At 45.8% G+C, this 27,606-nt stretch overlaps 1 protein-coding gene across 2 annotated transcripts in view; it reads left to right on the top strand.

Annotated features, from left to right (window-relative positions):
- SEMA5B (semaphorin 5B) overlaps positions 1-27,606 on the top strand; it is a 1,093,184-nt gene that overhangs the window by 443,496 nt on the left and 622,082 nt on the right. For both annotated transcript variants that reach the window (XM_069616686.1, XM_069616687.1), the window contains one exon: positions 7,261-7,472. In XM_069616686.1, the coding sequence (XP_069472787.1) occupies positions 7,316-7,472 (157 nt within the window). In that variant the 5' untranslated portion in view covers positions 7,261-7,315. The remainder of the gene's footprint in view (positions 1-7,260; positions 7,473-27,606) is intronic.

Raw genomic sequence — 27,606 nt, forward strand, 5'->3', positions numbered from 1 at the left:
AGAAAACTAGATTTGTTTAATGAATTTGCGATGGCCCATAACCTCACAGTTAATCCTATGAAATCATTGGAAATCATTTATCCTAACCTTTTTTCAAGGGCGCTGCAAAGTAAATAAATACTCTTGGTCCTTAAATGGAGTTGCTCTTACCTATGCTTCGTCTATTTGTTATTTAGGTTATCCCTTAACTGATACCTACTCCATTTGCATGTGGAAAACTTATCTTAATAATAAAGCTAAAATGTTATCTTCTCAAATGAAAATCATCTATCATAAATATTGTTTATTTTCATTATTGCCTCTCATTCAGTTTTACTTGCTTAAAGTGGAACCGATCCTTCTATATCCTCTTGACATGTGTTTGTTCGATATTGACGTCTTCCTTGATGTACTGCAGGGAAGATTGTGGAAGTCTGCACTGGGCTTAGCCCAGTCCATTCCAAACGTCATTATATGTCATGAAATTAATTTGCTTCCATTATCCGCTAAAAGAAACTGGTGCAACATAAAAAACTATATAAAAATGATTGATCCACCCAAAAACACTTTATATGTAGAGCTCAATAAAATTCTGGATAATCCTTGCATCCGTTCTTTGAAAATAACAACAGATAAATTGAACTCTATATTGGAATCAATTAATGAAACCCCCAAAAATATGGCTATGCTTCTTCCTGCTCAAAAGAAGGAATACAAACTCTACCATTGGTGTATTATGTCTGATGTGAGAGGAATGTATTCTTCATATTCAGAATATAATATGTTTTGAAGGAAATGGGGAGATCAACCTACTTACCTAATACAATTCCCATCTTCTGTGGGTCGAAAAACCTTTCTTCGATTCCGATTAAACCAGCTTCCCACACTTGCAAAAATCAAAAACTGGAATGAAAGGAATACAACTAACAGCTCTGATTCCTGCCGCTTCTGTGCTATTGTAGAGGCAAAGGAAACACTTAAACATCTAGTAATATATTGCTCATTTTTTTCAATAGTGCTATCAAGAATTTTTGAACTTGATGTCCAGAGTCAGACATCCATTGTTATGGAATCGCTGTGGAATCGATGTATGGGTGGCGTAAGCCTACGTCTTACTCTAAAGTTAATTGAACTTTTGACAATTATCGAATCAAATTTAAATGAACTCTAATTATTAATGATATGAATATTCTTCTTTAATGTGTTGTGCTAGTACGTATGTATTGTCTGTTGTTTTTACATGTAAGCACTTTTATAATGTGTTTTAAAAATGCGTTCATTCTGCTAATATTTGTTTGCGATGAATAAGCTTGAAGCTGCTTCTTTTTTTTTTAACTTGCTCGTTTAATTAATTGTATAATTCAAGATTGTTCTATTGTGAATTTTGCTTCTAAATCAATGGAAATACTGTAAAGGTTTTTATTTTACTTTTATGTAAATAAACCAAACACAAATTAAAAAATAAAAAAAAAATACAAAAACAGTCCAGCCTAGAGAGAACCAGGGCTATGGAGACAGTGAGCTTCTGGGGGAAGGAGAGGAAAGGAAGAATGCCTCTGAGGAGGTGCAGCTGGTAGTGTGACTTCTTAGAGACGTCAGAGATGTGAGGAGAGAAGGAGAGTGTGGAGTCGAAGATTACCCCGAGGTTTTTAGCCTCAGAGGTGGGAGCAGGAGGAGGGCCAAGAGAGGCCGGCCAGAGATCTACAGGGAAGGAGGGAGCCGTTGTGCCAATGACGAGAATCTCAGTCTTGCTGGCATTAAGGCAGAGGAGAGAGGTTAGACCCCTGGGGGACACCAGAGGCAGAGTAGAAGACAGAGAGGAAAGACCCAAGTTGGACCTGGGAGGGTCGGTCAGAAAGGAAAGAGGTCAGCCACACCAGAGCCTGACCAGTGATACCCAGGTTATCACGGAGACGGTTGAGCAGGATGGCATGGTTGACAGTATCAAAGGCAGAAGAGAGATCAAGCAGGATGAGGACGTAAGGGGTGTTAGAATCAAGGTTGGAGAGCAGGTCTTCACGGATGTTGAGGAGAGCAGTTTCCATGCTTCTGGCAGCTCTGAAGCCAGACTGATGGTCATGAAGACAACCAACAGATTCAGTATGGAGATTCAGCTGGGTGATGACAAGTTTCTCCAGGAGCTTGCCCAGGAAGGGAGTGATAGAGATTGGGCGAAGGTTAGCCGGGCAAGTGGGGTCAGAAGAGGGTTTCTTAAGAAGGGGGTGCACAAGGGACTGCTTCAGGGGTGATGGGAAGACTCCAGTGGCGAAGGAGTGGTTGCAGAAATCAGCCAGGGCAGGAGCCAGGGAGTCGATGTGGTCCTTGATAGTTTTGGAAGAACAGGGGTAAACCTGTTTCGACTAGACTTTCATAGATCGGACTTGTCTAGAAACCTTGTCTGCGGAGAAAAGGGGAAAGGAAGAGAAGGAGGGAGGAGGGGTGGCTGCAGAAGGGTCAGAGGAGGATCAGAGTAGGGGGAGGGAGAGGATAGGAAGAGAGTGTGGACAGGATGTCCTGAGTTTTTGAGACAAAATGAGAGGCCAGTGCCACACAGAAGGCCTGGGAAGGAACAGGAGAGGCAGAGACTGCGGCAGGATTGGCCAATTCCTTGCAGATTAGCAGATTAGGACAATGCTGGCCTAAATTGGGAACAGCCAATTTACCCTCAGAAACCGCTGAACACCAACAACGGCAACACCTTAAAAGCTCAGAGCTAGCTCAAAGACGTCCCTGGAGCGGGTACAGGGGTGTTCTGTGTGCGGAGCAGCACGTGGTGGGTTAGAATAGATGGGGCTAATGTGGAATGTGGGGGTCAATGCGTGGGTAAAAAGCCAAGCACCCACATGCTGTGCACCCCTCCTCACATCCCATCTGTTGCCTATCTTGGCTTCCTATGCCAATAGCTTCAGCTTACATGCAGCACCTGCAGCACGACCTTGCAGACTCAGGAGGTGGCGCTACCATGCCTAGTATATGGGTGTCAGGCAAGAGGAGACTTTTAGTCTTGAAAAGGAATACAGCGGAAGAACAGTAGACAAAGAATGTTATTAAACACCCGAGCCTGTAAAATGAGTTTAATTGGACCCTCTGCCAAGGCTGAGTTGCAACTTCTCAATCTTGCTGCACAGTCCCTTGATCTGCCAAGGAGAGGTTTGTCATGGCTGAATTGGTAATGCCTGTCTATTGTTCCGTTTTCCGCACCATCCCAAGCTCTGCATCTTCTCTTGTGTTTGGCGAGGAGCCCCCCAAACACACCTTCTTGTCCTAGAAGTCATTATATTGGATGCCAGTGAAGCGACTGAACCACAAACCCTATCATAGCCCCATGGCAGGTACCTCCCTAAAGAGCTCAGGTGCTGCAAGGCGACCAGGCCACCTGGTGGTGCCTAACTGTGGACGGCCATTACCTGCAGGCCACTCATTTGCATATATGCAAACGTTTCGGCGGAAAATCCCAGGAGTCATGCCAACATTATCCATTCCATTCGGGAGACACAAGTCCAGTCCCGGTTTTAACTTTGGATTCTGGGACTTGTAGTCTGGGGTTTATAGTAGGGACATCCAGGACTACAAGTGGCGGATTGCGAAATTGAAACCATGACTGGACTAGTGTCTCCCCAAATGATGATGTTGGCATATATGTCCCTGCACCAGCCAGCCTCACCCCTGTAGGACTCGCTCCCTGCTCCGCCTAAATCCTGATCATTGGCACTTCCTGGGAACCCTGAAGACGCCCCGGCGGCAGTCAGCTAAAGTCTTGTAGGAGATGCTAGGTTCGCACACATAACCTCAATGCCTCGTGCTCGAACCATAATCCTCAGTAGCATGCACCAGGCTACAGACACCTCAAATAAAAGCAAATACCCAAATCCAAATATTCCGACAAGTTACTTAAACGTCCAAATGACACCATGCGCCAACCACAGCGCCCGGCGAGCTGGCAGCGACCACAAGTGAAGATGGCATGAGGGGTCTGTCACACATCACATGGGCAGGTGGGGCTCTCCTGTTGGATGAAGGAACTGATGTTACAGTGTCGAACTGCACGTGCCATGGTCCCCGCGTGGAGTAAACCAGGAAGCTCCAGTGTTGACGTTACGCCTCAGATTGTTCAACAGTTTACTTCCGCCTTTGCCGCGGGCCCGTTTGGTTGCTGATTATTGGTTGTTGGGTCTTAAACCCGGGGGCTTAGCCTCGGTATTTACTCTGTACTGCAATACGCGCACACCTTAATCTTTGAAGGAGCATCGAATCCCCACCTCGAAGCTTTGCAGTTGTTCTGGGTGGTCTTTTATTTAACCCTTTCACAGCACTAAAACGCCCTTGGGGCTGCTTGCTAACACAGGGCCCGAGTTGATGCATTACGTTGAACAGACTCGAGTGTTTGGTGACTACACCTTGCCTTCTGCAACTCTTGGCAGAGCACTTGTGATAATATTTAAACAATGCTTGAGAATGCACTATGTCTCCTTGGCTCCAATATTAAGAAGTCGATGGCGTCAATTCAAAACAGAACTAAGACACACAAGATGAAATGGGGCGACAATAAAATGAATGATACTGTTTAAGTAAAATACACTACAGTAAATGTCGGAGAGGACAGAACAGACCTGGCAACATTTTTAAACAAAGTCTCCCACAATCGCTAATCGCTTTTCATTACTCTTTGTCGCAAACTATTTAAGTCGTAGCTAGAGGGGCTTTTTCTGTAGCATGAAAGCAAATTGTTACTTTCAATCCCTATTGGGTCAGTAGCATTGCTCGGAACCCCAAGCTGCGCGTTGCATTAATGCAACATAGTGGCCCACATTGACCTTGAAAAGTGGCCCACACTTGTCAGATGTGCAGGCTTTCGGCTCAGCCCCGATTCCTATAGATCAGTCGGAGCCTTCTTGAGGCTAGTAGTATGTTTGAGAAGTGTAAATGCTCTTCAAATCTCCCTCTGTAAATTTCGGTAGGGTCATGTTGTGGCAGATGTTGTGCCCAATCAGGTCAGGGCTCGTGATTGCCGGCTTTCCCATTGGTTAATGACTGCATTTGGCCACCTGGATTTGGCTCTTCTGAATCAGCAAACACAGGTAACACCGCCCTCAGAGTTTCTAGTATCCGCCTCCCAATAGTGGGAGCTAAAGGAGGACCTTAGCCCCTTTGGTACAGGGCACTGTGTGTATGGCACCCCCTCTGCATAGTGTGAACTTGCTAGGTGTGCCAGAAAGCGTGCTCGGTGGTAGACAAGGAAGGCCTGCCACGTCTGTAGTGTACGGCGAGTGGAAAATGTGCCACGTGAATGGGCTTGGTGGTCCCTCTCATGTTCTTCTCGGTCATCATTCCTGTTTTTATGCTGGTAAATCCAGTGGCATATTCTCCTGTACCCGGCGGAAAAGCACAGTGAAAAGTAAAGACTGAGGCGCAATCCTTGCTATGAAGGGTAAGCGAGAGTTCACTTGACTTCTCGATCATGAATGAGGCTTCTTGTTGTCATGTGTAGACATGACACTCATTGTGTGCAAGTTTCATTTGTGGCCCCTAGTCATAGCTATTGACAGAGTTGTATTTGCTGCCCACAGCTCCCACGGCTGTGGCCACTCCCATCGCCCCATAGTCTTGCGTGAATGTATGTGTGTATCAGAATGCACATAGCACACTCCTATCTGGGAAGTAATGAAGGGCTATGCAACAAATTATCTTAAAGTACTGGTCCTTTATTAGAATGTGTGGAGGGCTCAACACCCGCTTAACCCCTGAGTGCAATGCTCGTGCTTTCATGCTGTCCCACGTAGATACCTTCCAAGGCCTTACATGCCGCCATGTCCTCCATGATTCTCCACAGTACTAGGGCATTTATTGTATGGGCTTCTAATTGGTCGATCATGTGGCGGGGAGGAGGGTGCGGTACACCTTGCCATCCATGGTGCAGTGCTTCGTGGTCATGTCTTGGGTTTCCCATACAGAACGCTGGACGGATGGGCCTTCTCAAATGTAGTGAACCCCAGGGCGGGGGTAAATTTGGCCGGAGAACAGCCTCCTGTAACCTCCATGATGGTACCGGGCAAGCTGCTAAGGCAGTCCCATTGTTTTATTAAGATAAGGAATAGCAGCAGACATGTGTGGTAGTGCTGTTGAAATCCCAGGAGGTTCCGCAATGACATGGCACCGCCACCACCACCAGGTGGCGATGCTGGTAGATTGTTTCCTTCATTCGAATCGGCTGCGCCATCAGGATCATCATGAAGGACCAGCTCTTCACGTCTAAATGGAAGAAATATTTTAACTGGCCTTTCTACGTAGCAATGGAAAATATCCATAAGGTCACCAAGCCCCGCACGAGGCACATTGCCCAAGAGATCCTGAAAAAGTTCCAAAAGCGTTTTGATTGCTTGAAAACTAAAAACTTGTTATGTTTAGGAACCGACTAAGCAGTGGGTTCCATAGAGAGGCAGCCTGGCAAGCTGAAGACTTACCGCTCTTCCTTTGATGATTTCTTTTTGGGACCCCCACCAGCTCAGCATTGAAGGATTGCAAGGATCGCAGAAAATAAGCAGGGAGTGATTTTGTTCAATACGACCGATGAGCCTATACCTTTGAGGCGGGGGAGAGGGGCTTAAAAGTCTGGCACAGGGATTTAAAATGAATTCTTCCCAACAGTGGGAGCCAGTAGGGCTGTTTGAAGGCCTGGAGTATGGCGGGTCTTCTTGGCACGATAAGGACCCGGGACCAGCCGGGCTGCTGCAGTTTGGATCCTTTCAAGTTTAGACGACCAGATCGATCGAATCATATATGTCGAACTTAGTTGAAATTAACGCGTTGTGAAAATATAAAATATGGAAGAATTTTTGTCAACATTTAGTTGATAAAAAACATGTTTGGAAAACTTTCCTAATTTGCAACTTTAAACAATCGTTTTTGCACCATCCAGGCCCCTAAGTTCCGAACCTTATTTAAAGGTATAGGCGGCGACGGCAGAGGAGCGTATATGCTGGTAGCAGCGGTTTAACCTCGACTGCCATTGTTAGTAGTACTGCTTGTAGCCAACATTGTATTCATAGTTAATAATCCAGTACTACCTGCTTGGCATGATTTGAATGACAGTCTAATCCCTACCAGACTTCTGGGGTTACCATCTCTTCATTTTATCTCCCATCTATGGAAATGTTGCCCGGAAAAACAACCAATCACAGTTTGTTTGTTGGAGACTCAAAAACCTGAATATGCTCCTAGAGAAAATAAAAACTTTGCCGATTGTTGGAAACTGGCTGATGACTGTACGCTTCTCTCTTGCAGGAACCCTAGCCGAGAGGACTAGCTCATAAGCTAGAGTGCAGCCGAGGCCTGCGCTATGGCTGCATCAAGGCTGAAGGCCCTATCCAGGTCATTATCAAGACTGCTAATTCTAGGATTCCACCTCTCCATATCCCAGAATGTGCCTGGAAGCCCGGACTCCGATCCAGAGCAGCGGTGCTTCCGGAGAGAACACCCCACCATTACTTTTGAAGGTAAGAGCGGCTGTTCGCATTGATAGCCAAGTATGTGGTCCTCGAAGCCCTGCAGAAGGTTCCCATCCAGTTAATGTGATTTGACTCCTTCTCATGTAGTGCACCTTTCCTATTTGTTCATCCAATTCTCCAGGGGTCTGCTACCTGTATCTCCCCAGATGGTTTTGACTATAACTCCCAAGATTCCTAATCACTGATTAAGTTGGCTGGGACAGATAGGAGATGTAATCCAAAAGATCTGCAGAGTCAAAGGTTGCAGACCCCTGAAAACCCACAAGTCGGCAGGGGCCACAACTCACCAGTGCCCATGTCTACAATAGACCCTTCCCTCTTGTATCACCCCTTGCTCACCACAGGGCTAATCACCTACTTTACTGTGCATTTGTTAACAGATGTGACACCGTGCTAGTGTTGCTCCATGACGCCAAATTAATGTATGTGTTTATTTATGTTGCATGGTCCTATAGTGCTATTGCTCAAGGCGCTGTACACACAACAGAGGGAATAGGTACATGAATAAATAAATAACTTACTTTGCCATGCAAATGTAGAGTTCCATAGGGGGGGGCAATAGCAAAGAAAAGAAAACAAGTTAGATCTTAGGGGCACATTCTCAAAGATCAATCTGTGTCCACATTCCTTGTCTGCTCATCTGTGATTCATAACAGGGACTTGTGGGTCTGGGGCCTGGGCTCACTGCGGGCTCAAGCGACCCGCAGCCACTTTCACTTTTCCTCTCTAAGTGTGGGGCGCCTGCCCCCACTGAGACATTGGGAAAATGATCACAGGCGACCACCTCTGATTTATAAATTCTACCAATTTACTGGGATACGATGAAATCGCCTCTCACAGTCTTTAAATAGCCCCCAACATGTGCCACATACCAATTTCAGGCTTTCTATCTTCCTACTTATAAGCATTGGATCTGTCACCCCTTTGGTGAATAATCCAAACATGCATTTGATTATATGTACAAAAGAAAAAAGTACACTTGTGTGCAAGTCGTATATGTATGTTAACAATTTACAGGACACTGAAGAGATCCCACATCCTCAAGTTATTTGTATTCACCACCTCATTCCTGGTTCTCAATAAAACAATGGGCCTCATTACGAGTTTGGAGGTAGCCATGCCATTCTTAGCGGCATGGCTACCCCCAAACCGGGTACCGGGTCCGGGTCCCAGAAATAGGGAATTACCGGGCCATGCTGACTTTTGCAGGCCTGGTAATTCCCATTCCCGGGACCCGGACCCGGTACGTCCCCATTCCCATTTGAGCCCCCATAGGGTTCAATGGGAATGGGGAGGATGCTAACAATGGACCCTTTAATGACGGGTCCGTTGTTGGCATCCTGGTCTGCTCACGGGTGCCGCTAAGGATGTCTGGTCTGACCAGACTTCCGTAGCGGCACCAGCTTACAGAACTCACAATGTGGCGGCCCAGAATGAACGGTGCCGGTCCCTTACCAGCACCGTTCATTCCGCGGCTGCATTCCTCGTAATGAGGCCCAATGCATGTTGGACCAATTCAGTTAAAGTGTACATGAAAGTCCTCTCTGGCCCTTCTACCGCTGTTCTCCAAATTACTACATCAGCGGGCAGTCCTCTGTTTCACTCCAACCACCTCGCACCCACTTAGACTATGAACCATCCAATCCACTCACTGATAAACCAAGATGGTGGTCTTTTTTAGGTGGGGCTACAGAGATGTATGTCTTACATACTTATTGAAGATACATAGTATAGGGTCCCAGGTGATTTATCAGCATCTGTGTGATGCAGAACGCATGCGTCATGATGAAAGCTCTGTTAGAGTGGGGGCCATTTTGTATAAGTGAGTGGAACTGTTTAAGTTGGGGAGGAACTTGTTCAATGTTGAATTTAAGAGCTTGTTTTGTTTCCATGCTGCTTTGTTCATCAAAGTGTTTTCCGGTTTTGTGCTGCATAACATATTTGTTGTTTCTGCTGTAATTGTTATTGTTATGTCTAATGAATATGGCTGCCACTGTTGATGTGATTAATAAATGTGGCCATGATGGATTGGGAGCCTCATATCAAATCCCGTCCGATGCTCCCAATCCACCCATGCTACCATCGTTCAGCGATTCGAGATATTGCCATCACAATACAATCCGGGTCTAAACTGAACTGTGATCTCCTGAGTCCAAAACTCATGCTTACCAATAACTTATTACTTTTGAGAAACACTCATCCCTACTTCAACAACCATATGCCCTCCCACACAACCCAATTGTTTTTCCTCTCTGATTATGGTCATTCTGTTGTCTCATTTCTCTTTCCTATCACCTCCTCCCGAATCTCCACTTCCTTTCCACAGACTAAGGTTTGGAGACACCCTGAAAGGGTCACAATATGCCACCTTTCTGACAAGACCAGGTGCCGTAAAACCACTACGATGGTGATGGGCACAGTACACATATTGGGTAACATAAGGTAATATAACATAACAAGCATTGGTAAAACCAATAGGTCTGGGTTTGCAAAGTTGGACGGTGAGATTTGTTTTTGTAAAGCACCATAGGTGAAAAGGTTGTATCCTCTGCATTCGATACACCCTCCCTCTGTCACCTTCATATCTGTTCTCACAATTGTTTGAAAGTAACCTCTTTGGTCAGGAAGAACCAAATCTGACGCAAAAGCTACTACAAGCAGAACAAGCATGATCTCCCTGGGGGGGGGGGGGGCTAAGGAGGGGTTCTAGGTATAAAGCTTACCACTGAACTTACCTTTTGTAAAATTAAACAGCCGTGTTATGTCACAGAAATATGAATATGAATATGCATCGTGCATGCCAACCTACCCCTGGTCGGGTCTTCTGTTGTCTTTGCATTCTGGGAATCGTAGTCCAGGATTTATAATGGTAAAATCTAGGATTACAAGTGCCAGAATGTAAAGAAGAAGCCAGGACTTTATGAAAAAAGCTCTCATGTGGAATGTTGCTTGTTGGCTTGAAGGATGTATACTGGTATAAGGTTCCACTGGAAGTCTGGAGTACTCTGCAAATACATACCCATATCTATTGTCTCTGTAAATGGGCACTGGGGTCTACCATCTCAGTCACGTCTCCTTATGCCCGCGCCATCTTGGTGAATGAATTCCGCTATGCATCGAGGTTCAATACCTGTGTTCAACATTTGTGGTAGAGCTGCTTTCAGCAGAAAATAAACACAAATATCTTACTTTGAACGACTTAATTTCATAAATCTTTTATCAGGCCAGGCCTTCATCTTGGGAAGACTTTGGGAACAAATCAGATCCATTAGCAAGGCCTTCACCCTGATTTATTCTGAAAGGCAGCTGTTGGCTGTGTATGTAAATGTGATTAATGAGTTTGTGCTTCTGAAGAATGGGAGCCATTGCTTACAGAATAATTTCATAAAGGAGCGTGGACGGAGCTGAACCGCAAGCAGAGCCGCGGAGGGTTGCTCGTGCCTAATCAGACTGTGTTAAAGTGCAAGCCAACTACGGACGTCATTTGGGGGTCGCCAGGGGTCGCGGCTGAGACCCCTGGGGTCTCCCTTGCTACCCCCGTGGTCCCCCTTGCTACCCCAAAAAGAAAAGAATATATATAGATATGTTTCTTTTAAATGTAAGCTTCTGGGATATGGCCAGTGCCATGTGGCTCTTTGTTTCCTGACTGGCTGGCTTTTTTGATCAGGCCTCTTAAAAAACAAAGTGGGTTCCACAAGTGTATCACTTTGTGCAGTGTCCCTAATAGGAAAGAATAGTAATAACAAATAATTAGTCTTGCTGGAATTCTATGCAATACTTGCCAGACTCATTAAAGGTTTATTTCTGGCACACTTCAGGGGGTGAGTCACTGATTTAGTCTGATCTTAAATACCTCAACTCAGCTTTTCATCCTTCTGAGGTCGATAAATGAGTACCAACACAGGTTGGGTGTATATTAGTTCTTTATAAAGTGCCTAAGCGTAAGTGCTATATAATAACACATCCTTATCATTTGGCCTTGGACATCTGTTTGCATTCACAGTCATTTAGTAATATGGGCCTATACACACTGATATTAACATTACATATGGTGATCCATTCTTGGATGAAACGTTTATCACATTATAGTAATATCGTAACCATATTGTTTGTAGTGTACTTAGGAACAATGCTATGTGAGGCCACTTCCTGTTTTGTCAAGGCATGAAAGGTTGTGTTCCATTGCTTCCTGTGACGTCACTTCGGGGTGGGGTCAAATGACATAATTTCCTCTGATGTCATAAGAGGTTATAGGTTGTGTGATGTCACTTCTGCTACCTCTGGCATTTTGGTGAAATGACGTCCCTGACCTTAGCCAACGCAACCTCTTTCCATCCAGTCCCAGATCTTCAGTAATACCTTCAAGCCACATGGTCTGTTGAGTAAAGTTTGAAGAGAAAGTTATTTGGATGGATGGGTGTAAGAGTGGAGATTGGCATGGTGGGATCGGATGTTTAGGACTGTGGGTGATGGGACGAGGGGCGACGCATGCTCCCCCGGCGGCTGGTACAGGGGTTCCTTGAATCGATGAGTCTTGATCTCTTTTATGAATTGGGGGTGTATTGAGTGGGGGTCACTCTTTTCTGGATATGGATGTTGTCTCTGAGCATGAAGCATAGACTGAGAATGCTCGTCTCCAGGCTTATACCTATATGCAGTCCTTGAGTTGTAGCCGGATTCAAGATGCCCTTCTGGTGGCAGAGTTGCAGCTGGGATTGGCAGTGTAGGAGACAGACATGCTGATGATTCTGTCATTACATCTTCACATGGCATGACGCAGAAGGACTTGGAAATGGTCTATGGTTGGAGCGGTGATGTGATCGGAAGGTCCAGGCGTCTGTCATCCATCTGACAGGCAGAACCAAGTCTGAATTCTGCAAAGGTGCTTAAGAGTGTCAAAGGGTTTGTGTATCTTTCAAGGACAAACTGATAGTGTTGGAAAAACGGGGACATGCTGCCGCGTTGTACACAGTGTGCGCCTTACTCATGACAAAGGGAATTCTGAGGAGGCTTAGAACGGAGGCTTTAACATGAGGTAAAGAACCAGTTTCTAACTTTCGGATTGGCTAAGAGGCCACTTCTCCCCTCCCCCACCGCAGCCAGGGTGCTAATGAGGCAATATGCCCCAAGGTGGCAGCAAGGTTCCCTTAACGAGGGTGGTGGTGCCTTTACCTACAGGGTCTGCCAGCCATAGAAAGACATATCAGCAGTAGCACCCATGTAGAACCCTACACGGGTGCTAATGTTTTTTTTTTACTTACAAAAAAAAAAGTAGCTTACCGTTGCGGTGCGGCCCAACGCTGCAGTGCTGTCATCCAGGCAAGTCCCTCTTCAATGTTCATTACTGATGTCATGAACATTGAAGAGAGAGTGCCTGGAAGACAGCACTGCGTGGCACCAGGCCGCTCCACAAAGGTATGTTTATTTATTTTTGGGGAAGGGAAACACTATTTACACCCATGTAGTGAACTACGCGGGTACTAAGGGGTGAGGGGGCTGAGGGAGCGGGGAATGCAAAAGTTGTCCTTGCTGAATACAGCCAGAATTCCGAGCATTTTGATTGGTTTAAGAAGCCAAGAAGGGTGCCAATGAAGAATAATGCCTGGACTTCGACTAGCTTCTAGGATTCCAACATCTCACCTCTGGTGCTAATCCTACCTTACACTCAGTATGTGCCCTTGCCTGTGGCTTGGTCCCTTAAATTGGATTATGCCACCATAAGGCAGTGTTGGCTATATATGAAAACAATAAGAAACAAAATACCTACTAAAACACTAACATTATTAACTCACTTCACAGTCAATAATCCTGAAATAAATGTACCAGCAAGTGATTATTGGCAATAGAAAACAGATGGACTGCTTTGAAGGAGAGTGATTCTGTTAGTGTGATCCTGAGAGGCCCCTTCTTAAGTAACAATCCAATGAAATAGCAAAAACATGCAGGTTTATCCCCAAGCACACCAGAGATGACGGGTGGTCATACATTGTCAGGTAGCGTACATGAGGGAGACAGGGTTGTAAGGAAGGCATGGTATCAATAGTAGACGCAATAGATGCATGTTTCAAAAACCTTTATTTGGTATTTTGGTTGGGTTGGTAGAATTCCTAACTGGCCCTAAGTCTAGAATGGGAGTAGTCCCGACCATTAAACAAATAACAAAGAAGTCCCAGTTAGTCTAGTCAAAATGAAAAAGCCTATACTAAAAAAGAAAACTAACCTTACCCTCCTTCTCAAAATGACAAATGTGTTAATGGAATACAAACGGAAAAATAGTGTCTTCAAAGAAATATCGAAATGGCTTAAGTAACAACTGCCCTGCCCACGTTCAGCACCACAGGGTCTCAAGAGTTTCTTAAAAAGGATAGGTGGCTGGCACAACTCTATCAGTCCTGCACACTTTGGCTTACTGCTGCAAATCAGCAGTTCAGGCTTGGGCTTCGAGCTTTTGGCAGTTCCATCATTTCCTTAGGCTTCGTCCACCTTGTGATACATACACTGTTCTGCTCTTGACTTTTACTTTGCCACAATTCAACACGGGCTTCTCTCCTCTGGGCTCGAGCCTGGCTTTCTCTATGTGTGGTTCCCTTCCCCATGTTTTGTCTTTATAGCTTTTTACTGCCAAAGACTTTAAAAACTGCAAGAATTATACACAGACCTCTGCATGACCACTTCAACCTCTCTTTAAAGAATTCAACAATCTTCCTCATTTGGCAACACCAATGCCTCTTGGTACTTGTAGTTTCTTATTCACTTTACTTTGCCCTCTTGGCCTCTTTCAAAGTTCATATGTTTTTGTTATGTAGCGCTGGTATGCATCAGTCATACTCCTCTGACGTATTGACATTACATTATTTTAGTTATAAGTCCAGGAGTCCTTCCATTGATTTAAAAATACCCATATTGACTTAAAAAATAGGTCAGAGGTGTTAAGGTTTTATAAGAACATTCACTAGCCAGGACTGGAAAAGGAGACTTTGCTGTGACGCACATTACATTTATCGATGGTCTTTGGTAGTGGCGCAGAATCAATCGACCTGCTAGCATTCAATTTGGACTTGAGGGGTTGAAGAATGATGTGTGCCTAGACACACGTAGAATTCCTACATAGTCTGACTGTTTCACGCTACGTGTGGAGTGGCTGTATGAAGGTGCTTAGGGAGTGGCTTCATGAAGGTGCATATGGTGTGGCTTTATGAAGGTGCATACAGTGTGGTTTTAGGAAGGTGTGGCTTTAGGAAGGTGCATATGGTGTGGCTTTATGAAGGTGCATATGGAGTGGCTTTATGAAGGTGCGCATGCAGTGGCTTCATGAAGGTGCATATGGTGTGGCTTTATGAAGGTGCATACAGTGTGGCTTTATGAAGGTGCACACGCAGTGGCTTCATGAAGGTGCATATGGTGTGGCTTTATGAAGGTGCATACAGTGCGGTTTTAGGAAGGTGCGGCTTTAAGAAGGTGCATACAGTGCGACTTTAGGAAGGTGCATATGGTGCAGCTTTATGAAGGTGCATACAGAGTGGCTGTATGAAGGTGTGCACAGAGTGGTTTAATGAAGGTGCGTATGGAATGGCTGTAGGAAGGTGCATACAGAGAGGCTTTAATAAGGTGCATACAGAGTGGTGTGGCTTTATGAAGGTGTGTAGGGAGTGGCTTTAGGAAGGTGCGTATGGTGTGGCTTTAGGAAGGTGTGGCTTTAGGAAGGCACATATGGTGTGGCTTTATGAAGGTGCATACAGTGTGGTTTTAGGAAGGTGTGGCTTTAGGAAGGTGCATATGGTGTGGCTTTAGGAAGGTGCATATGGAGTGGCTTTATGAAGGTGCGCACGCAGTGGCTTCATGAAGGTGCATATGGTGTGGCTTTATGAAGGTGCATACAGTGTGGGTTTAGGAAGGTGAGTACATAGTGACTTAACGAAGGTGCTGAGGGAGTGGCTTAATGAAGGTGCGTACGAAGTGGCTGTATGAAAGGGCGTACAGAGTGGCTTTATGAAGGTGCGGTTTAAGGAAGTGTGTATGGTGTGGCTTTATGAAGGTGCATATGGAGTGGCTTTATGAAGGAGCACACGCAGTACCTTCATGAAGGTGCATATGGTGTGGCTTTATGAAGGTGCATACAGTGCAGCTTTAGGAAGGTGCATATGGTGTGGCTTTAGGAAGGTTCATATTGTGTGGCTGTATGAAGGTGCGTACGGAGTGGTTTAATGAAGGTGCGTACGGAATGGCTGTAGGAAGGTGCATACAGAGAGGCTTTAATAAGGTGCATACAGAGTCGTGTGGCTTTATGAAGGTGTGTAGGGAGTGGCTTTAGGAAGGTGCGTATGGTGTGGTTTAAGGAAGGCATAGCTTTAGGAAGAAGTGGTTTTAAGAAGTGCGTATGGTGTGGCTTTAGGAAGGTGCATATGGAGTGGCTTTATGAAGGTGCACACGCAGTGGCTTCATGAAGGTGCATATGGTGTGGCTTTATGAAGGTGCATACAGTGCGACTCTAGGAAGGTGCATACAGTGGGGCTTTAGGAAGGTGATATGGTGCAGCTTTATGAAGGTGCATACAGAGTGGCTGTATGAAGGTGCATACAGAGTGGTTTAATGAAGGTGCGTAGGGAGTGGTGTGGCTTTAGGAAGGTGTGTACAGTGTGGCTTTAGGAAGGGTCCGCATGGAGTGGCTTCATGAAGGTGCATGTGGTGTGGCTTTATGAAGGTGCATACAGTGCGGCTTTAGGAAGGTGTAGTTTTAGGAAGGTGCATATGGTGTGGCTTTAGGAAGGTGTAGTTTTAGGAAGGTGCATATGGTGTGGCTTTATGAAGGTGGGCACGCAGTGGCTTCATGAAGGTGCATACAGTGTGGCTTTAGGAAGGTGAGTACAGAGTGGCTTAACGAAGGTGCTGAGGGAGTGGCTTAATGAAGGTGCGTAGGGAGTGGCTTTATGAAGGTGCGGCTTTAGGAAGGTTCATACAGTGCGGCTTTAGGAAAGTGTGGGTTTAGGAAAGTGTGTATGGTGTGGCTTTATGAAGGTGCATACAGTGTGGCTTTAGGAAGGTGCGTATGGTGCGGCTTTAGGAAGGTGTGTATGGTGTGGCATTAGGAAGGGTCCGCACGTAGTGGCTTCATGAAGGTGCATATGGTGTGGCTTTATGAAGGTGCGCAAGCAGGTGCGTACAGTGCGGCTTTATGAAGGTGCGTATGGTGCGGCTTTAGGAAGGTGCGTACGGTGTGGCTTTAGGAAGGTGTGGCTTTAGGAAGGTGCGTATGGTGTGGCTTCATTAAGGTACATATGGAGTGGCTTTATGAGTGTGGTTTTAGGAAGGTACGTACGGTGCAGCTTTAGGAATGTTCATATGGAGTGGCTTTCTAAAGGTGCAGATGGCTTGGTTGTGTCAATGTTTCTTGCTTGTGAATCTATGAAGGTGCATAGGTTGTAACTCCGTGAAGCTGCATGGGGTGCTGGTTTACGGGCTTACATAATGTATGTTTCTCTGAAAGTCTATAGTTCATTTACGGTGCATTGGGCGTGGCTGCATGGAGATGCATTGAGTCATGCTGTATGTCCTTTCATAGGGCATGGTTCTTGGCAGGAATGTGTCTCTGCTCTGGTATGCAACGTGTGGCTTTTCGAGTGTACATGTTGGCATGCATCGCTGATATCTCATCTGGTGTCGGTTCATAGCCAGATAGTGTGCTCTTAGGACGGCACACCAAGGAGTCTATCTGATATTGCAATGGAAACAATGGTGTGAGAGTACAATAGAACATAGGTTAAACCGAGTCTCGTAGATGTAGAGCTCTGAGGAGACGCCGTCTGCAAGTGGCACGACTTCTAGAGATCTAAAGTACCTTTGAATGTCCGACAGTTCCAATGCCAAGATGGCATGATGGCAAATAGAGTTTAATGTCCATCTTTCATGACTCATTGGTCCAGGTTCAAACCATTTCATTGTCTCCTATGGTTACCAGCTGCCTCCACGTCCTAAGGATGAAGGCCAGGTTTTTGTACTGGGGCTTAAGCGCCGATATTTATAATACAACCCTTGAAACTAGAAGTCCCAGCATGAAAATGCGGGTGGCTGAAAAGCAGAGACTCTATAAAACCGATTCTCTTGACGGATCCAGTTGGCAACTGTGAATCTGTGACAGCAAACAATATTTGACAGTTTATGATATGTACCTCCTCGATGCTGCCTACATGGAAGCGTGGGTACGAATCCTGATTGCACACTCAGTGTGAACTAATATGCCATGTTAATAGGCTTTTATACTGTGCCAAAACACCGCCAGAGGAGTCTCAGAGCACCTACAGGTGTCCGCAAAGTGGCAACAAATCACTGAGCTAAGTGTGCCCACCTCATGTGTGACACCTTTTGGCAGTCCTTGCTTGTCAGACACACACCAATTACACAAAAATAGATTTGCCTTTCCATTAGACATATGGCTGTACAGCTTGAGCATGTACAGTGTGGTTGGCTAAAAAGCCAGGACTGGCTTAAGGTGTGAAATGTGCATGTCACGAGGTAGAAACTTAAGAGCACATCACATTAGTTCCACGACTTTACTGATATTCTTCTGGAAGAAAGCCTATTCTCTGGCTGATGGGGAGCAATCTAGAAGGGAAAGGTTCTTGGAAAACAGTATAGGGTGGAGGAAGAACCCAAACGGTGTGAAATGGTGTTACTAAACCAGGGGACGTAGGCTCCAGAATACATTCCTTTTTCCAATCCACACAGTCCCAGAGAATCCGCATCCAGGAAAAGGTTCTAGAGTCACTCAAAGTCTCGGGGTGGTTTAAGTGCACCCACACACTTCTTTTCTTGGTCTGTGGAAGAGCCAATGCTGCACAAACCTCTGGGCCTCTTTGATGCACTCCTAATGAGGTGAGCCCTGTGTTGGTGGGCTCCAGGGTAGAATTCTCATCCCTCACCAAGGTTTTTTTCCAGACCTCACTGATTATGCCCCCTGCCCCCAAGCAATGAGAAACCCACCTTGGATTGAGCCTACTCCAGTGGCTGGTCAGGTTCCCCTGGTAATGGTTCTTCTGAAGCTCTGGGGGCTGCTCAGCAACCCAAGCAGGTGAGTTTCTCACTGTAGCGTTCTAGGGTTTACTCAATGAAGCAGACCTATAGCTCTCTTCCCTTCTTCCAACTTGAGCTTTTATAGTCTGGTGTGGTCATGCATTGTTCTGGCGATGTTACTGCTTAGTGGGCATGTTTTCCTGTTAGCTTTGTGATTGATATGTCTCTGGTGGTCCACCTCTTCCCTATTTATCTGTCCCTTTTTTCCATGTATGCCCAAGTATTGCACTCAGTCTAATAATCAAACTTGCCCGTCTTGCCTCCCCTTGTGGCACGAGGTCACAAAAGGCCTGCCATTTTGAGATTGCAGTGCTGCACTCAGTAAAGGGGCCGGCAAGTTATTTACCTTTGCCAAGCCTGGTCAAAGTAAAGATTTTCAGGGAACAATTTTCTTGGGGCTTCTTGCTTCAGGTCTTATTGCTCTCTAAGAATGTCAGGTATGGGTACTGTGCCGGGTCCGAAGAAGAATGCAGACACTGTAAGGGCATGTTACCAAGTGTTTTATTAAAGGATAGAATAAGGCCTTCTTTCCCAAACACTATGGGGTGTTCCCTGCCTACTTAATTAACGAAGGTGCTCGTCAGTCGTGAGTAATAGTCCAAATAAATAATTCTGCTGCCCAAATCTAACCTTGCTGACCCTACCACTATAATAACCAACTAAGGCCAATGACTCCCTTCTCTTGATTGCTGTGTCTTGGCCCAGATGCTTTCTGGATTTTAATATTTTTCTAGTAGACCAACGTAAATAGTTTCTTGTGACTTGTTGAACTAATTTCTGTAACTCCCTCGGGGGATTGTCTGTTTCTCCTTCCCCTCTCTTATGTGGTTTCTTGGTCCTAGTAAGATTCCTTCCCTCAGTCTTATAGGAATGAAAGTTCTCTTGTATATTGTCCTTCTCTCTTGGTTGGTGATTGATTCTCAAATACTCTTCATTCACCACTTCCCAAAGTATTCTTTTATATGTACAATTTATCCTTATGAACCCACTGCGTCTGGGTTCTCAAAAGCCTCTCTCTGGTATCTCCTGCTGCTTATTTCTTGTTAATTGGGTAATCATTCTCTTTTCCTACTGTAACAGAGTTCCAGTTCTATCATTCTCTGTGATTTGTATATTTCTCTGTATCCTGTTGATACAGTTTTGACTTATCAACTTGTTTCCCACTCTTCTCTCATGGGTACTGGGAGGAGTTTATCTCCACTTATCATAACTCCCTCTTGGGTTTCCAGTAGACCCATTCCCCTTATTACCTTATGCACTGTGGGGTAATGTTTCTGCTATCTGTAGGAGTCTTCTTTCTGCTAGTTGGTTGCTCTGTGGCTTAGCCTCTGCAGCGTCTGCTTGATACGCGGTCAGCTCCGGTGCCGCGTCAGACCTGTTCGGGAGTTGCTCTCACCCAATGGTGGTGTTGCCGTCATGGCACGGGCCGGCTGCCCACCACAGTTCTTGCGTGGTCACTGTTACAAAGCAAGTTCAGAAGTCATCTTTGTAGTAAGTCCTTGAGTTACTTTATTGGGTCACACATTTACAGGTTACATCAGGAACAGGTACAGGAGATGGTAGGCAGGATATTGAGTATTACTGGGAGAGCCCACTGACTCCCACCACTCAGGCTTTGTGTCTTTCTCTCTAACGCTCTCTGGGCGGAACCAAGCTCAAGACAAAACAATCCAGGCTGCTGCATCAGCATGTGCTGAGCATTCTATGACATCACAGCCACACAGGATGAATCTACACAGATGAGTGAGGAGGTGGGGAAGCAGGCTATAACACACCCCCTTCCATTAGACAACCAGCAAGGCATACTTTGCGAACACCAAACAAGCAGGGGGAAACAAACACAACACACCTTTTCTCTTTAACCAACGAACATGCAGAAAAGATCTACACAAGATAACACACAGGAAGAACAGAAGGGGAGAAACACAAGCACGAAACAACCTCCCGCTCCTTCCTGAGAAAACACCAAGACATCGGACTGGTTAAGGACTGGCAGATGCATGGATTTCTGAAGGGCGAATGGAACATCAAAACGAGGCATACCGGGACTAACACGCCAAAGCAGAACATTGCTGTCAACACACCCATGTGAGACAGAAATCTACCACTCCATCACAATCACAGTGACCTGGGGGTGACAAACCCATCAAATGCCCTCCAGGCTGTGAACACTGCTGACAGGCTGAACAGAGCTGCTTGCCAGGCAACTAAGAACCAAACTGCTATTGCGCCACACACTAGTGAGGACCACATGGGGAGATGGAACCGTTCACTGGGCTGACCAAGCACATTGCTCATCCACAAAGGGATGCAATGGCTGAGCTGTTGATCAGCACAAAATACAAAAATCAACACTTGAAGGAGTCAGTAAACTACATAATTGAAGCTGATCTTGAATGTATACCGCACGTCTGATAGCCTTCAACTCACTAGTGCCAGAAAATGCCTCCCTTACTGTCGAGAGCAACCGTGGACCACATGTCCGAGCACTGCCAAATCACACTGTCTCTAAACCAAATCAAACTGAGCACCTCAGTGAATATCTCCATTATCATGGGAAACAACTGTGTACCACATGTCTGAGAACTCACCTCCCTACCAAAAAAACGCATTGTTCCTTTGCAGTGTTTTCCTGACACTTCCAAAACACAACATATTTTTGCTGTTGGGCCTTACAGTGTCCTACTGATGGATGCCCTGTGTGGTCTTACAACATCCGCCCTGATGTATGCCTACACCACAATACTTAAACATGTAGTGCCCTCACTGCCACACCCCAAAACACTATCCTTGAGGGCTTACTGCATACTCATTTATGCGTGCCTTGTGAAGCCTTACAGCATTCGCACTGCTGCATGCCTACAGCACAATGCTTAAACACGTAATGGCCTCACTGCCACAGTCCAAAGCAATATCCTTGGGAACTGCATAAAAACGTAATGGCCTCACTGCCGCACTCCAAAGCAACATCCTTCAGGACTGCATAAACACGTAATGGCCTCACTGCCACACTCCAAAGCAGCATCCTTGAGGACTGAATAAACACGTAATGGCCTCTCTGCCACACTCCCAAACAATATCCCTGAGAGGGCTTTCTGTGTCCTCATTGATGTGTGCCTTAGAGAGAGACATGAAGCCTGGCTGGTTGGGAGCAGGATATAACATTCACACCACCACCGAGTTGTATACTCGAGGGCCCTTGGACTTCTTGCACGCTTGTCTCCCAGCATTTCATTCAGCATCTCTCACACCGTCGTCACATAGGCTTTTCAAATTACGCGGGCTCCGTGCTTAATGCCAGCTCCGCCACCTTCAGCCACATTACGCAGAGGTGGATTCCCTTGTCTCTTTCAACTCTCTGCTCGCCTTCTCACAGGTCCTTTGCAAGTTCTCATTTAAATGGATGGCTTCAATTTCATCATGACAATTATATTGCTTAATTTTATCATTGTTTAAATTATGGAACTTACAATGTTCTAGTGAATCAGACAAGTCCATATAAGCCATCACATGGAGGACATTAGGGAGTTCCTCACGGGAATGGGAGTCCTAGTCCACAAAAAAGGGGCAGTCACTCCCAGTGATTTCCCACTTGCCTCGACCCATAGGGAGGGTGTTGCAGAGTGTGCCTAGCCTCACAGGTGGGGGGTTCCTGTTTGGGGAGAAGGGATGAATTTCCTCGATTCGTCACAGTATCCTCTTGCACTTTTCATAAGTGCTATCTCTTTTTGAGGACAGAATAACCTTATTTATTTCTTTCTTTATTTATTTCATTTGTTACACGCCCAGACCCTGGGGTATCACTGTGTGGTTATCCTCGCTGGGATGATGGTGGAGCATGGGATGCAGTTATAGAGAGGGGATTAGGGGAGCTCAGGGGCATCCTCTGTTAACCACCATCAGGCTTGTATCACAAAGTTGCTGGCTATTGTTGGGCCCCAGAGAGCTTTCCATAGGTGACTCCGTCACGCAAGATTCGAATTCCAAAAGGTGTTTTAGTATTTAATAATCCTTCGTTGGAAAATTAGGTGTTGATTTTATATGAAAATTGTATTTATAATAATAATAATAATAATAATAATAATTAGTATAATAATTATAATATCAGGGTTTAATATATCATTCAAGATGAATTGCTTCCACTTGTAAGAGCTATAATAACAGCTGTTATATGTCAACTTCTGGATCTCAGGAGAGTAAAGAGATAAGTCTTCACAGCCAGGTATTCAGCGGAGGCTGGTATCATATCAAAGGTAATCACTTAACACATGAACTATCCCTATTTTTAATGCATGCCAGTCCCTTTTCTGCAGTTTTTCTTTGAAGGCATTTTACAGTGATAACATGTTTGTGTTACATTACTGGGTCTTGCTGCGCCATAGAACAACGTTAGCTTTTTGGCATGGCCTCTTCGCGCTCTGGGACCAGCAAGTAACATGTTGTAATAGAAGGTTTGCATTGTTTCTCAAACACAACTTTGAATTTAGAATGTTTTTAAGCATTAGCGATAGATTGCTCTTGTTCAGAATTTTAAATCAATTTCGAATAGAGATGCTATCTTACTAATTAAAAATAAATTAAAGGGGCGCACCTGCTGTATTCATGCAATGAATACAACTGATTTAAAGTGTATATTATGGCAGTGCAGCTAGAAGTTAGTAGCATCGTCTTCATTGCAATAATAATATCATGTTTCCTATAGTGCTTCTTGCAAGAATCCTCCCGATTCTAACCGCTTTAATAATTCGGGTTATTATTACCCACTTCATTGATACTGCGAGTCAGTATTGTGTTAGGGATAAATTGTAGGATCATCTACCATTACCACATTTGCAAATTGAAGTACTTCATGACCACGTATATTGGAGGCTGAAATCATACTCTTCACACCCCTCCCAGTCTTTTAATGGCTATAATGGAATTGCATGTTTCATCCAAAAACAAGCAGTTGGGTGCAGATGGTACAATGCCCCACATGTACACTCTTAACCAGGATTTTGTTTCACAGTTTTCAAAATCTATTTAGTAGGTTTTTAAAAAATCTATTATGTTAATATCTTTCCTAGAAATAATATGTTCCGGGGAATAGCTTTGCGCCTTAGCAATGAGAGTGTGAGATACTAAGAATGGACATTGGAAAACTCCAACGGGGCGCTCAAAATGCCACCATCCAACTTGTAGAAATTCCTAGGAAATGGATGGTGTCCCACGAACTAGGGTACAATGACACTGGCTTCCAATATCCGAGCGGACCACGTTCAAATCCCTTACCCAGTTCTTAAGTGTGTTGTTCAAGGGCCCTCTGGCTACCGTTACAAAGTCTTACCAGCCACACAGAGAGGGGCGTGAATAGCGAAGCATACAGAGCCTAACCCTTCACGTATAACAAGAGGTGGGAGGGGGCCATCTTTCTCCTGGGACGGGACCTGAACTATGAAACAACCTTCCAAGGCCCATTTGGTTGATGTCCTCACATTGAGCTTTTTGGAGCAAGCTGTAATCGTTTTTCCTTTTTGTACAGTTCCGCGTATCTGGGACGCGGATCAGAACAGTGATATTATTCAGGCCTGCACTAATTTGCTAGTTCTAGACCACCACTGCACGAATCAGGGGGCAATTTCATTGGCAGCATAAGCCACACCATAATAACCATACTCCTCACTCCCCTGAAGAGTTAATGGTACTGGTTCTCAGTAGCTGCTGTATGACTCGCGCAGCCACAGAACACCCCCAAATACCTTGGCCCGTACCAGATCTGCTTGACCCGTCCAATTTTCCCAAAGAGATATGCTTGCATGGAAATAAAGGACGCTGGCCACGCTGAAGGAAGCAGCTGCAGGACCAGACTCGTAAACCATGAATCAGGAACGCGCGTCGCGGAGTCCATCCTAATGAAGATGGCTTCGTACATTCTGCGCTAGACACCTGCCAGGCGTAGAGCGGCAATAACTTCCTGTTCTCCCTCCTGGTTCTAAATATTCAGCAAGCACAGATTCGCCATCCAACGAAACCATGAATCTTTAAGACCAATTGTCAGATTGAACCGGGAGAAAAAAAGCTCGATGCTTGTTTACCCACTAGGCCTGATGAAGACAAAGCATGTGTTACGGATGAGCGGAAAAATTTACGGCAACTATTCAAGAGAACACTCTTGCCATAGGTAAATTCGCGCACTGGAATTTTGCAGACCGAATTAAGCCTATCTACTTAAATTAAGCAACCCATCATGGCATGCTGGCATGCATTTGTGTTTACTCAAGAGTTATTCTCCCCAATAAAATGCACGCTCTGTCCTATGAGCAATAAACAACGTAAGTCTATTTCTTCATTCAGAAGGCATGAGAGCTGCCAACACGCTATTATGTAGATTTAAGAGCTTTGCTAATTTACTTTAATCCAATTAAACCGCAAAGCATGACTTATGCAATAGAGACAATGGAGCTTTATGCTTCGAAAACTGTGATTACAATAAATAAATCTGCTGCGTTGGAGTCGGGAGGCTGGGCCGGGGAGGCAAAATTCCAGCCGGGAACCTGACCAGAGCTGTAGAGTATTCGGGTGAAAGGTCACGGAGATGCGTGTTCTCCCACGGGTGGAGACCTTGGGACAGAGGTGATAGGGTCACTAACAGAAACAGAAGGCAAAGGGAAAATATCAATAAACGTCTGTAGGCTTGGCAACCAAATGATTAAATTAGCATCCCAATCCTTCTGCTAAGAGCTAATGTCAAGAGCAGAGGCATTGAGAAATGGTTCCAGTTTAGAGTCTGAATGTGAGGCCCATTGGCATCTGTTTTACTGCCATACTGTAAATATCCTTCGATAGTCATAACCACTACATCCATGCATCCCTCCCTGATGTATTCCTAGCATCTGTTTCCCGCTTTCCTATCCTCTTCTCTTCCTAACTAGGGACCGGACTACGCTCTGGATACCGCTGACGCAGGCACAGTACGCCACTCCACGGGCATGCATAGGTGCTCTGAGGCTACGATCTGGCTACCACAGGCGCATGCACAATACGCCGCTCATCGGACAAGCGTAGGTGCTTTGAGGCTACGATCTGGATACCGCTGGCTCAGGCACAGCGCGCCACTCCACGGACACACGTAGGTGCTCTGAGTCTACGATATGGATACCGCTGGCGCAGGCACAGTACCCCACTCGGCGGACACACATAGGGGCTCTGAGACTACGATCTGGATACTGCTGGCGCAGGCACAGTATGCCAATTTGCAGACACGCGTAGGTGCTCTGAGGCTACGATATGGATACCGCTGGCGAAGGCACAGTACGCCACTCCACGGACATGCGTAGGTGCTCTGAGACTACGATCTGGATACCGCTGGCGCAGGCACAGTATGCCACTGCACGGACATGCGTAGGTGCTCTGAGAGTACAATCTGGATACCGCTGGCCCAGGCACAGTACGACACTCCACGGGCAAGCATAGGTGCTCTGAGGCTACGGTCTGGATACTGCTGGAGCATGCACAATACACCACTCCGCAGACAAGCGTAGGTGCACTGAGGCTACGATCTGGACACCGCTGGCGCAGGCACAGCGCGCTACTCCGCTGACACACATAGGTGCTCTGAGGCTACGATATGGATACCGCTGGCGCAGGCACAGTATGCCACTCTGCGAACACGCGTAGGTGCTCTGAGACTACGATCTGGATACTGTTGGCGCAAGTTACCTTCACTTGGGTGTAGGTCCGTCGCCGGGGCTTCCAGAGATAGCGGTCCTCCAGTTCTCTCTCCTTCCACGTGTCTGCCAAACGAGTTTGAAATACCCACGTCAGACGAACTCCACACTCCCACCCTCTCCTAGCTGGGCTTGACACATTGCTTAGTCCATTGTCTGTTTTTATGAGACTCCCGTGACCACTCCTCCACTGAAGTGGCCATTGAAGAAGTGGCAAAAATAAGTGAATTGTCACTCAGATATGAAAGAAGCTATTCGGTGGCAAGTAAAGGAAGGACCAGATTGACTGAATGCCCACCGAATGCCTACTGCCCATCTGTGTAAACATAGAAGAAAGACTATTGTGCCAAACATTAATTACTGCCTGTGAAATATAAGGGACAAGCAGAACGCAAGTAAAAGAGGCCCTCAAGTATAGATATCAAAGGAATAGAGTGGTCGGTATTGATGGCACATTTCACAATTGAAAAAGAATACGAAATACTGTGGCAAATACAGTAAGAACCTCCAACCGTCAAAATAGGACCAGAAAATGTAAAACACACAGAATCACTGCCACTGCCACAGAAATTTAGCAACCATTGGCGATGCGAACAGTACCAGTCTGTCAATCACCAGAGCCCCTCTCTTTCATAGACATTTAGGCATCCGTCGTACCACCCTGTACTAGCTGGGACTACTCCCATCATACCACCCTGTACTAGCTGGGACTGCTCCCATCATACCACCCTGTAGTAGCTGAGACTACTCCCATCATACCACCCTGTAATAGCTGAGACTACTCCCACCATACCACCATGTAGTACCATCATACCAGTCTGTAGTAGCCATGACTACTCCCATCATACCACTCTGTAGTAGCCGAAGATACTCCCATCATACCACCCTGCAGTAGTCGAGGCTACTCCCATCATTCCTCTCCCCCCTAAGCACTCTCTTGTGCACCCCCTCGGCCGATCCTTCCTCTCCGGCTAACTATTACACAATCTCCATCACTCCTTCGTGGGAAATCTCTTGGAAAAGCTGGCCATCTCAAAGCTTAATCTGCATACTGAATCTGTTGGTTGCCTCCATGACCACTAGTCTGGCTTCATAGTTACCAGAAGCATGGAAACTGCTTTTCTGATCACCCATGAAGACTTGCTCTCCAATCTTGACTCTAATCTTGCTTCTGTCCTCATTCTCCTTGATCTATCCTCTGCTTTTACACGGTCAACCATGCCATCCTGCTCAATCGTCTCTGGGACAACCTTGGTATTACGGATCAGGCCCTGGCCTGGTTGACCTCCTTTCCCACCGACGACCCTGTCAGGTCCAACTGGGGCCATCCTCTCTTCTATCCCTCTCTC

Source organism: Ambystoma mexicanum, chromosome 9, assembly GCF_040938575.1.
Source record: "Ambystoma mexicanum isolate Mex_15411 chromosome 9, UKY_AmexF1_1, whole genome shotgun sequence".
NCBI classification, from domain to species: Eukaryota; Metazoa; Chordata; class Amphibia; order Caudata; family Ambystomatidae; genus Ambystoma; species Ambystoma mexicanum.